Below are 11,702 nucleotides of genomic sequence, written 5' to 3'. Positions count from 1 at the left end.
CCTTGTTGCCCTGCCACTGCCACTAATGCTCATATTTGTCACCTGGTGACCTGACGTTCGCTACCTCGTCCATGTCCATCCACGGGCCTCTGGTGGAAGGTGGCGTGCCGCCTGGTGGGCCCCTTATGGGTATCAGCCCAGGGTCAGATGTCGTGTGCACCTCTCCAGGGTCGGGGGAAGGCCCCGTGTGCGCCCCTTGCTGGAAGGTGGGCCTCAAACTCAGGACTACCGCCCCCCACGGGCAACACTGTGTCTGAGCTGTTTCACACCAGAATAATACTCTACCACTTGAGCCACACCTGTTCCCAGCTTTTTGCTGATTAATTGGGAGTTAAGAGTCTCACTGACCTTTCCTGCATGGGCTGGCTTCCAACCTCGATCCTCAGATCCTCCTATCTCAGCCTCCTAAGCTAGAATTACAGGTGTCTGAGCCACACTGATCACACTGGCTTCAGTGTGATCTTTGTAAGCTTCTAAGGCAGGAGCCACTGGGTCCCTCAAAGCCTTGCCTTTGATGGGCGCTTTGTTCTAGGGGATCACAGGATTAATTGTCTCACCATGGCACCTCATGGGCTGCTGACATCCTGTCTCTTAATATTAGTTGGATTTTGTCTGTGGTCTGGCCACCTACTAACCTTAGCTTGTCCCAGCTTCCTTCAGACCTTCTTGTTCCGTTCCCTCCTGGTCCTATTTTGGTATGAACAAAAAATTCTTGGCTTTAAGCCACAGAAAATTCTGGCAACTAAGCAGAAACAAGAGCTCAGAGGAAGATACTTGTTAGTGCCCATGGACTCGAGGGTAGAAGAATAAGATCTGGAAGAATTCATGCAGCAGAATTGATGGGCAGAAATCACAGCTGGCACCACCGAGGCAGGACAAAGATGCCACCATCTTTGAAAGCTGATGGTGCTGTTGCTACCACCAGTTGCCCAAGTGTTACCTCTTTTCAGCAGCAGTTTTAACTCAGAATTGGTGTGTGGTTTTGCCTGGAAGAGTTATGCTAGGTGCCCAAGTCGTAGCTGCAGGAATGATAGGAAAGGAGGGCAGAAAATGTAAGGTTCTGTCTCAACATTTGGGGATATGGAAAATACAGGAAGAAGATTCAGCTGTGGGACACCCAAAAGAGAATGACACCTCCACTACATGAAGTTGCTGGTGCATCAGCCAGGACTTCGAGACAGGACATCCAGTAGGAGCTGATATGCAGAACCTATGGCTCCTTTGTATTTTCCTCTTTAAAATATCTCCTGATGCTGAGTACCATAGCTCATGCATGTAATTCCAACTATATTGAGACATAGGCAGGAAAATCATGGTCTGAGGCTGGCCTCAGAAAAACACAAAAGAGCCTATCTGAAGAATAACCCAAGCCAGGTGCTGATAGCTCAAGCCTGTAATCCTAGCTACTCAGGAGGTTGGGATCACAGTTTGAAGCCAACCAAGGCAGGAAAGTCTGTGAAGCTCTTCTCTCCAATTAACTACCAGAAAACAGCAAGTGGTGCTGTGGTTCAAAGTGGTAGCGCTCTAGTCTTGAGCAAAAGAGCTCAGGCACAGCATCCAGGCCCCAAGTTCAAGCCCCATGACCTAAAGCAAAAAGGGATGGAGTTGTGGTTCACATGGTTAGAGTGTTTACAAGTGCAAATCCTTAAGCTTAAATCTCAGTGTGAAAAAAAAGTTTTATTGCTGGTTTCCAATACTGTATCAACAACAACAAAGGAAATAATATTCTCCTCCTAACATTTAGCATCATATGCTTAAGTGGCAGTCATAAAATTCCACATAAACCTTCAAATAAAATATGGGCAAGGGGGGCTGGGAAGGTGGCTCAGTGGTAGAGTGCTTGCCTTGAATCCATGAGGCCCTGGGTTCGACTTCTCAGCACCACATAAGCAGAAAAAGACGGAAGTGGTGATGTGGCTCAAGTGGTAGAGCACTAGCCTTGAGCTGAAGAGCTGAGGGACAGCTCCCAGGCCTCACGACCAGAAAAAAGGGGCGGGGCTAGGGGTAGGGGCTTTAAATTTGAATTTCAAATCTATTCACTTTACTCCAGTGGATCCAGGCACTGGAGGCTCATGCCTATAATCCTAGCTACTCAGGAGGCTGATCTCTGAAGATCATGGTTCCAAGTCAGCCCAGGCAGGAAGTCCATGAGACTCTTCTTTCCAATAAATCATCAAAAAGCCAGAAGTACAGCTGTGGCTGAAATGGTAGAGCATTAACTTTGAGCTAGGGACAGCACCCATCCCTAAATTCAAGCCTCAGGACACACACACACACACACACACACACACACACACACACACACACACACACACACACACACACACACACACACACACACACACACACACACACTTGCTTCAGTAGAGTTTCATAAAATATTACTGGCTTTTCCAATCACCGAAGAGTTGGGTGATTCCCTCCACCTTTCTGTGCTGATTTTCTCTTGAGTTAAGTTAAACAACCTAGGTCTGGAAAGTTGTTGGTCTGAAGTCAAGTTTGTGAACTTGAGATTGTTTTGAAAAAGGTGCTTCTAGCTCTGAGCCGCATTGGTTCTCAGCAGTAGCCAGCAAACAGGGGCTTAGCACAGGACAGGTGCAAGGCGTGGGCTTGGGGCTTGGTGCACAGGCAGGCCAGCCTTAGAGTGGCTGGAGAGAAGCTCTCAGTCCTGGGCAGGAGGCAAGAGAACACTGGAGAATTAACCCGGACCGGAGCAGAGTATCTTCTCAAAGGACGAGAATGCCTTTTAATGGTACCACCCCAAATTCTGAAGCCTGGGCAATGGGGCTGATGCTGATCTTGGGTTCAGTCTGAAGAAAATGGCACAACTTTCCTGACCCTTGGGGGGACCCTTTTTGTTTTGTAATGTTCAGTGGAGACCATTTACCTTTGTCTAGGAATATGTCCAGAATGACTTCATAGAGTCAGACTCCAGCTCGAGGTGGGGGACCAGACTTCTTTGAGGCCAAGCCAGGAAACCTACTATGGACTGATGCTCTGTCTCCCCCAAAGCTGAGTCACAGGACTAGGTTCCATGCACACAGGGCCCTCTCTCCGGTTCCCCTTCATTTGTCCTCTCCCCTCTGCCTCACTTTCCTGTTCTGTCTTTAGATACAGATATGGCTGGAGAATCCAGACCTGGCCCAGCCCGGCCTAGCCAGAAGAGGCAGCAGGACACAGACATTTTCTGGTGAGTCTATACTGGTAGCTTGTTGGCAAGGGAGGCTGGTTGCTGGTTTGTTTGAATTTCCCAGTTGAGTTTCCCTGAAATGGAATGAGGACCCCTAAATCTGCTTGCCCATAGGAGAATGAGTAGGTCTCTCATCTCTAAGTTTTGTCTGTAAACTGAAGGGAGTTTTTTCAGCACATTCTAGCACCCTTTTATTTTTTTTCTTTCTTCTTTTTTTCTCTGTGTGAGTACGTGTGTATGTTCTGGTACTGAGGCTTGAGTTTAGGGTCTCATGCTCTTGCTTGGCTTTTTCTGCTTAAGGCTGGGCACTTGAGCCACAGCTCCACTTCTTTTTGTTGGTTATTTGGAGATAAGAGTCCCTCAGTCTTTTCTGCCTGGGCTGGCTTCAAACCATCATCCTCAGATCTCAGAACGGCTGAATAGCTAGGATAACAGACATAAGCCACCACTGCCTGGCTCTAGCACCATTTCTAACTGATAAATCCAGCCACCATCCTGAGGATTGGGTGGTTTCGACCTTGCTGTGAGGGGAGGAGGCAGACACCAGGTGAGCAACACTGCTGCTAACAGGCGATGCCATGGTTCTAGTTACTCTTGGAGATGGTCTCAGCTCATCTCCCTGGAAGTAGGGTGGCAGGGCCGGGCCGTGGGTGACTCTGAGATGCTTCTGTTGCTCCTGTAGCTCCAGCTCGATTTCAAAGGTGGTTAGGTCAAATCCCTTCCTGCCAGCAGTGGCCTGAGTGGGCGTCACCCCGTGGAGTCCAAGAGTGAGAGGCTTTCCACTGCGCTGGTTGGGGCTCCTGAGTTAGGTGAGAATTGTGGTGGAAGGATTGGCCCCCACCCGTTCCCTTCTGCCCCACATGGTCACCTTGAGGACTCTTGAAGAGATGGTTCCGGCCCCCAGAGCTATTTCTGCTGTGGTGGTGTTTCTCTTTTAGTGGGAAGTTCTTGCACGCTTCAACCACTATCTCACAGGCCATTTCCCCTGGGGAACAACGAGCAAGGGAGGGTTCTAGTTCTCAGTGCCTGCGAAAGAAGCCAGGCCCTCAGCCCTGGGCACAGCGAGAGGGCCGCTGAAGTGCACGCACCCTGCCTGCTTGCTCTCTCTCACTTTACACGCACATCCCTAGCTAGTTAAGGCAGTGCAAACCGGAACGAGACAAAGAACGAGTAAAAAACAAAAAAGAAAACAAACAAGAAAGGTACTCCGGGTAAAAGCAAAAAGAAGCACTCGTGCATTGGCCGGGAATCGAACCCGGGCCTCCCGCGTGGCAGGCGAGAATTCTACCACTGAACCACCAATGCTGAGACGATCTTACCCCTCGCGGGAAGACTCAGGTGGTTCATCCCAGCCACGTCATTGGCTGAAGGGGTCACCGCCCCGCGAGTGAAGGGTTGGCGGTCCTCAGACGCCCGTCTTGGCCGCTGCTCCCCTCGGGGAAGTGCCCCACGACCCCGAGGAGGGATCCGACCCTCCCGCCTGCGGCTGCGCGGCTCCTTCCCCTCCCTCCGCGGCCGGAATCAGCCGCCGCCCAGCGTTTCCGGGCCGCCCCCTCCAGGGCTCCAGAAGCCAGCAGCGGGGGCGGCCGGTCCGCCCGCCTGCCCCTCTGAGGACCCTGCAGCACGGGCACCCCCAGAATCAGAAAGGTATTCCAAACTGGATCCCCTCTCCCCAGCAGCCTCCGCCTCGCCCCCAGCTCGTCCCCGTCCCCGGCAGCGGTGTCCCCGCAGGCTCTTCCTGCCAGTTGTCTCTGCGTGGACGGCCCTGGGACACCGATTCTCCATCCTTCAACCCCCCCCCCCCCCCGCCCCGCGCCTCCGGAGTGTGGGCTAGAAGGGCTGAGCGAGCCACTGTGGGCCTGGGACCTTTCCAGAGCTTCCACGGCTTGCTGGAAAGGGGCCGGTGGTCTGGCTACAGCTCCAGCCCCAACCCTGCCTGCGGGCCCTGCCTGTGTTGGGCCCGGCTTATGTCCTGGCAATCGCCACGGCGGGATTAACGCCTCTCACACCCCCACTGTAGCTTTGGGTTGTGACTTAACTCTTCCCTTTCATCCTTTGCCAGTCTAAGATCCAGGATGTCAGCAGTGCCTGCCATTCCCCAGCTGACTAGCCCCAGCTGAGTGGCGGGCAGGTCCAGGCTGACTGGCCAGACATCCAGAGCCCATGGTTCCCCTTCTGCTACCTAGAAGGGACTGGGGGTAGCACTTATCAGAAACCAACCAGGAGGATGCTGGTTTGCTGGGATCATGGGCAAGTTCCTGGGAGTTCTAATATTGCTGCATGCTTGTTTCCCCAAGTTCAACTGGGTACCAAGCAGAGACTCTGGCCCTGGACATGACTCCTCCCCTTCCTTCCCATTTGTCTCTGCAGTAACTATGATCCAAACTATGAGCTGCACAGAGAAGGCATCCCCTACAGGTGGGTGAGTCTTGTCCCCTGGGTCCTCTAATGGAGCACGTGGAGCTGGATGACCTGACTATCGCTCCATCCTGTCCATTTAGGGTGTATGGATACCAGAGGATCCCCCCACTCATCAAGCAAGTGCCTACCAAGATTCGGAGGACTCCTGTGAGCCTGGGGGTGAAGAGCAGCCGGAGCCCCTACAAAGCCTCCAGGAATAACCACCTGCCTCCCAGGCAGATAAAGTGTGAGAGACAAGGCTCAGACTTTGCCTGTAGAATTAGGGAGGAACTGGGCAGTGTCACCCAAAGTGAGGACAGGTCCCCCAAGTGCCTGTGGCCCCTGCCCAGCATGAGTACCAACTCTAGCCTCTCTCCCAGCAGTGCACACTGCCGAGCTGCACTCCATCAGGGAGGCACTGAGCCAGATCAGAGCCCAGGTGGACGGCCTGCTGGAGAGTCTGCAGCACACCGGCCAGCAGAGGGATCAGTCTACAGGTCAGTCACCCTCGCCTGTGTCCACTTGATACTCTCCTAAAGATGCCAGGGATCCTAGAGGGTGTCCTGGCCTGCAATCCTCTCCTCCCCAGAATGCACCTCTTCTCCATTCCCTCTGGCTCTTCTTGTGGCATTGTCACCGGATAGCCTGGCTCCCTCAGCAGGGAGCCAGAGCGCCACCCATCCACCTGGAGCCCTAGAGATCCCATCACTACTTGTTGGGCCCCTGAAGGGGGTCACCGGGCCCTGTAAACTTGGTTATTGGTCACTAACTCTGCAGAGACAATGAAGAAAACTGGGGCTCTAAAAGTGGGGGCTCCTCATGCAGAATCACTGAGTCCCAGCAGGAGCCCAAGGGCCTGAGGGTCCATCCAGAGGAAGACAGTTCCAAGGGAAACAAAGACACCGTGCAGGCAGTGAGTGGTCTACCTTCCCTCCCCTCTCCCCAAACTGGTGTTTGGGTCATTGTGGCCTCCAAGAGACTTATGCAGTAGTGGTATGTGGGAAGGCTCATGACCCAGGAGAAAGGGTTCTGCCCTATATAATATGCCAACTCAGCCAGGTGCTGGTGGCTCACACCTGTAATCCTAGCTACTCAGGAGGCTGAGATCTGAGGATCACAGTTCAAAGCCAGACCAAGCAGGAAAGTCCTTGAAACTCTTATCTCCAATAAACCACTAGAAAACCGGAAATGCCACTGTGGCTCAAGCAGTAGAGCACTTGTCTTGAGCTGAAGAGTGGAGGGATAGCGCCCAAGCCCAGAGTTCAAGCCCCACTACTGACAAAAAATAAATAATATGCCAACTCACTTTGACTGTACTGGGGGCATTTGCCAGGCATTTGGGTTAGTCCTAGGCTGAAATATCATCTGGAAAGGAGGGGAGATTTGAGCATTATAAAGGGAATGTCACAGGTATATCATCTCATATTCCTGCTAAGAACCTCTTAAGCTTTTAAACCCCAACTCTGTCCTCTTTTATTTTTGGCTATACTGGTGTCAGAACTCAGGGCTTTGAACTTGCTAGGCAGGCACTCTTATCTCTGACATGGTTCCAGCAATTTCTTCTTTTTTTGGCTGTACTATACCATGTTCCCTAGGGAAGCTGTGGTCCATAAATGTTTCTGAATGGAAAAGAAACAAACTTAGAACTCCATGTTCCAAACTTGTATCTCCATGTTCCATAGTGATTCTTTTTTTGTTGTTTTTTTTTGGGTCCAGTCGCGAGGCCTGAACTCTGGGCCGGGGCACTGACCCTCAGCTCTTCAGCTCAAGGCTAGCGCTCTACCACTTGAGCCACAGCACCACTTCAGGCTTTTTTCTTTTTTGCTTATGTGGTGCTGAGGAATCAAACTCAGGGCCTCATGCATGCAAGGCAAGCGCTCTACCAGAGCCACCTTCCCAGGCCCCATTGTGGTTCTTTTCTTGCACTTGCCAAGCAAGTGTTCTTCCACTGAGCTGAATCTCCAACCCCTGTTCCATGGTTGTTTTTTTTTTTTGCGGGGGGGGGGGGGGGGTCTGGTTGTGGGGCCTGAACTCTGGGCCTGGGCGCTGTCCCTCAGCTCTTCAGCTCAAGGCTAGCGTTCTACCACTTGAGCCACAGTGCCACTTCTGGCTTTTTTCTTTTTGCTTATGTGGTGCTGAGGAATTGAACCCAGGGTCTCAGGCATGCAAGGCAAGCGCTCTACCAGAGCCACCTTCCCAGCCCTGTTCCATGGTTCTTAATGTGGGCTAAACCTACACTGCTTCTTAGGTTTATCCCAACAAGGGTAGGGCTGCTGAGGGGAATTGAACAGTGGTAAATTCCTTTTCTCCTCAAAGGGACTCAGGAAGATCCTACCCTGGCCCTGAGTGAGGCATAATGGGCTACATGGAAAGAATGCTTTATTTTGCCTGCTGTTTCTGGAAGAGATTGGGTGTGTGTGTGTGGGGGGGGGGGGGGGGGGATGTATGTAACATGTCCAATCCACAGCACTCCTTTCATTGAAAAAAAAAAAGTCTAGTCTGAGAATGTAGCTTAGTGGTAGAATGCTTGCCTAACAAGCATGAAGCCCTGGTTTCAATTCCTCAGTATAAGCAGAAAAAGCTGGAAATGGTGCTGTGGTCAAGTGGTAGAGTGCTAGCCTTGAACAAGCTCAGGGACAGTGCCCAGGCCCTGAATTCAACCCTCAGGACTGACAAAAAACAAATGAGTTAAAAAAAAACAAAACAAGGGGCTGGGAAGGTGGCTCAGCGGTAGAGCGCTTGCCTTGCATGCCTGAGGCCTTGGATTCGATTCCTCAGCACCACATAAGCAAAAAGAAAAAAGCCAGAAGTGGTGTTGTGGCTCAAGTGGCAGAGTGCTAGCCTTGAGCTGAAGAGCTGAGGGACAGCGCCCAGGCCGAGTTCAGGCACCACGACCAGACCCAAAACAACAACAACAAAAACCCCACAAAACAAAACACATTATACAGGGAGAGCAGGGGGACTCAGATGTATACAGCCCTGTTTCTTTGCTATGTTGTGCCTCCTTGACCTCTAATCCATGGTCCTGTTATATATATATATTTTTCATTCTTTCTCTACAGATGAAGAAGCAAGCATCTCACTAGGAGGGCAGCCAATAGGAGACGGGAACCCTTCCAGGACCATCAGCTCCATAGGCTTTCTTTTTGGATGCCCTTCAGCTGCACCCAAGTAACCAGAGGCACTCATTCTGGAGCTAGGGCAATGGGAGTGAAGGCATGGTTCAGCCATCAGCCAGGCCTCCGCAGTGGTTGCATGGAGGCTGTTTTCAGATGAGTCTTAGGGTATGGTAGGGAGCGAGACCTGTGACCGCCCAACTGCAGCTCCACATCCTAAATGCAAATATTGCCTTAGCTGCTCTGCCATCCTCACGCACCAGTCCTGGTGGTGTGGAACACAGTCCAGCAGCCAGCCACAGTGGTGAAACACATCTGTGCTCCCTCAGCCTGACACTGAGCGGTAAAGGTCCTTGATGTGTCTCTCACCTAACCCTTTCTGATTCTTAACCCCATGCACCCCACAAAGCCTTCTGAATAGAACTTTTTTTCTTAAAGGCATCTGGGAGTGTCATTTTCATGTCTCATTTCTTTTTTCTCACTAGTATATTATATATTTCAGATCTGCACTAGAAAAATGTTAGAAGGAAAAAATGTGTATTTCTTCTTCCTGGTCAGAGATCTGTATTGTGGTTCCAGAACTCTTGGTCCTTGAGCTATCTTGCACCAGCTCTTGCTAGAGAAGCCTAGAAGCACCCTGAACTTCCCAAAATTTGAAGGTACCAACCTTCTGGCCTACTGAATAGCAATCTCTCATGGCTTCTTCCAGTCCAGCCCCAAGCACAGAGCAGGATTCTGTTGCCATGAAAAGAAGACTCCTGATCAGTCAGGCAAAAGCTCCGCCAGATGCATCTGATTTCTCAATATCCAACTCTTCCTCCTGGCAGCTCACCTGCCTTCCCCCAGTTCTGGCTGCTCAGGGCTGTGCTCCCAGGAGCCAAGGCTGAATAAGAGTCTGTGTTCTCACCAGACCTCTCGTTGTGCTGCTCTATTGCCAAGAAATAAGATTGTATAACTACTCAAAGAAAACAATTTAAATGATAATGGGATCTGGCGGCCTTTGGAAACTGCTCTCCTGAGCTATGATCCTGCCCCCCACTGCACCTAAGGATGAGACACACAGAGTACTCTTTGGGGAAGGAAACTTAAATATTACCACAACTCAAGTGATGACCCTAAGACTCATATCTGAGCGGGCAGCTTTTCCTCCTCCAAACCACACTTCCCACACCAATTCCAGCAGCTGCTTCACCCAGCCTCTTCTGCTCACACTGGCCTAGGGAAACATTAAGGTAGGGCTGCCCTGAGACCTTGAACACACTACCAAGAACACACTCACTACCCAGCTCAGAAGATCCCCGCTCTTTTAAGTCCTGTATCAAGAATCACAACATAAAGATTTGTTTTCAAATATTAAAAAAAAGAGATTCTTTTTATGTTTTAGCTAGCGTAGTGAAAAGGCACAGCCTCTCACTTGCATCCTCTGGGGGAAAAGAAAAAAAGGTATCTCAGTTATGTCAGAGCCCATGGCCAGCCAGCCCGGTCAGTCAGTCCTTTTACTTGACCATTGCTCCAGGCCTCCTTTTCCTGGCAAGTCCAGATGAAATTCTTCCCAGCTGGAAAGTAGGGCTCTGTTTTCACAGGTCTCTCCAACGGGGTCGTAGCTGGGAGCCAGCTCAAGTAGCAAAGTCTCTTGAATGTAAAAAGCTGTTCCAGGCCGGAAGCCTGTAACTCTAGCGATTCAGGAGGCTGAGATCTGAGGATGGAGGTTCTAAGCCAGCCTGGGTAGGAAAGTCCCTGAGACTCTTTTCTCCAGTTAACCACCAAAAACGCTGGAAATGGAACTGTGGCTCAAGTGATAGAGCCCTAGCTTTGAGCAAAAAATGCTCTGGGACAGCACTCCGGGTTGTGGCCCACCCCTTCCCCCCAAAAGGCTGTCCCATGCATCAAGTGGTGCCGCCAGCTCCCCACATCTATCCTCTCCAGGTGCTTCAGCTTCTTGGATCCCGCGGTCAGTTCATCCAGGGTAACGATGGCAGCACGGTGGCAGCGTCCCATAGCTCAGGCTTCTGATTCAGGAAGGGGCGGCGGCGCCCCTCCGACGGGCAGCGCGCACCAGACACTGCTGCAGCACCGGGTAGAGACGTTGGCAGCCCTCGAGGCCCAGGCGTACGGCCTCGGCCCAGCTCTCAGTCTGGCCGCCCTCCCCGCTGCCTAGCACCCCGGCCACCTGGTTGAGCACCGGCATGAGCGCCACGGTGAGGCCGGCGGCGGCGTGCTCCTCCTCGAGCCGCGTGGGGTCCAGCAGCCAGGCGGGCGCGGGTCCCGGAGCGAGGCTCAGGCCGCAGCCCACTACCAGGTCGTACATCTCCACTCCGGCGTCGGCCAGGGCGAGCGCGGCGGCCGTGAGCGCGGCGCCCAGCGCCGAGCCGCCGTCCTCCAGCAGCAGCGCGGACACCTCGAGCTGCGCGCGCGGGTACCGGCCCAGGCGCACGGCGGGCTCCAGCGCCTCCTGCAGCGCCAGCGCCAGCTCGCGCTCCTCGCCGCCGCCCGGGGGCGCGCGGCGCCGGCGGCCCGAGAAGGGCGCGCGCCGGAAGTCGCAGATCAGGCGGCCGCGCAGCGCGGCCGGGGCTTCGCCCCCAGTCCCGGCCGGACCGCCGCCGCGCTCGCCGCCCTCGGCCTGGCGCGGGCCCGACACGGCGCACAGCACCTTGGTGCCGCCCGCCTCCAGGTAGGCCGAGCCTTTGGCCTGGCTCAGCAGCCCGGCGCGCGCGTACACCGGCCGCAGCCGCGTCGGGTCGCGGGCGGCGGGCGCCTCGTCCTCGTCGGCCGCGTACAGTTGCGGAGGCTGGGACTCCTCCGGCCCGCGGATGCGGCGGTGGTCCCCCGGCATGGCGGCGCACGGCGTGGGAGCCGCTTCCGCCGGCCGAGCCTCGCCCAGGGCTCTTCCGCCGGCTTGAAGCCGCGCGCCCGCGCGGGGGCTGTCGGGAGAGTGGCGCGCGGCTGCACTGCCCCCTGGCGGCTTGGAGGGAGAACGCCACAACACTGGGATCCTG

At 53.5% G+C, this 11,702-nt stretch overlaps 2 protein-coding genes and 1 non-coding gene across 3 annotated transcripts; 1 reads left to right on the top strand and 2 right to left on the bottom strand.

The window, feature by feature from the left end:
• Positions 1-71: 71 nt before the first annotated feature.
• Positions 72-9,147, top strand: LOC138829717 (uncharacterized). Its single transcript, XM_070026183.1, has 8 exons — positions 72-206; positions 3,112-3,204; positions 3,305-3,312; positions 4,523-4,837; positions 5,561-5,608; positions 5,692-5,837; positions 5,974-6,087; positions 8,653-9,147. The coding sequence occupies exons 1-8, from the start codon at positions 72-74 to the stop codon at positions 8,763-8,765; spliced, it is 972 nt and encodes a 323-aa protein (XP_069882284.1). The 3' UTR covers positions 8,766-9,147.
• Positions 4,425-4,495, bottom strand: Trnag-gcc (transfer RNA glycine (anticodon GCC)). Its single transcript has one exon. It is a non-coding gene; the product is annotated as a tRNA-Gly (tRNA).
• Positions 9,148-9,541: 394 nt separating the features above from the next.
• Exosc6 (exosome component 6) lies at positions 9,542-11,583 on the bottom strand. Its single transcript, XM_070026286.1, has one exon. It carries the CDS (start codon positions 11,537-11,539, stop codon positions 10,721-10,723), a length of 819 nt encoding a protein of 272 aa, XP_069882387.1. The 5' UTR covers positions 11,540-11,583; the 3' UTR covers positions 9,542-10,720.
• Between the last annotated feature and the right edge of the window lie 119 nt (positions 11,584-11,702).

The sequence above is a fragment of the Dipodomys merriami genome, unplaced genomic scaffold (assembly GCF_024711535.1).
Source record: "Dipodomys merriami isolate MVZ:Mamm:240054 unplaced genomic scaffold, mDipMer1.0.p SCAF_176, whole genome shotgun sequence".
In the NCBI taxonomy this organism is placed as follows: Eukaryota; Metazoa; Chordata; class Mammalia; order Rodentia; family Heteromyidae; genus Dipodomys; species Dipodomys merriami.
Note: the sequence above shows the minus strand (reverse complement) of the source record. Positions and strands in the feature narration are given on the sequence as shown.

Coding starts and splice junctions, on each gene's coding strand:
- LOC138829717 (XM_070026183.1), top strand. CDS start 72: ATGTCCATCCACGGGCCTCTGGTGGAAGGTGGCGTGCCGCCTGGTGGG. Junction 5,609..5,691: donor AGAGAAGGCATCCCCTACAG/GTGGGTGAGTCT, acceptor CTGTCCATTTAG/GGTGTATGGATACCAGAGGA. Junction 6,088..8,652: donor GCAGAGGGATCAGTCTACAG/GTCAGTCACCCT, acceptor CTTTCTCTACAG/ATGAAGAAGCAAGCATCTCA.
- Exosc6 (XM_070026286.1), bottom strand. CDS start 11,539: ATGCCGGGGGACCACCGCCGCATCCGCGGGCCGGAGGAGTCCCAGCCT.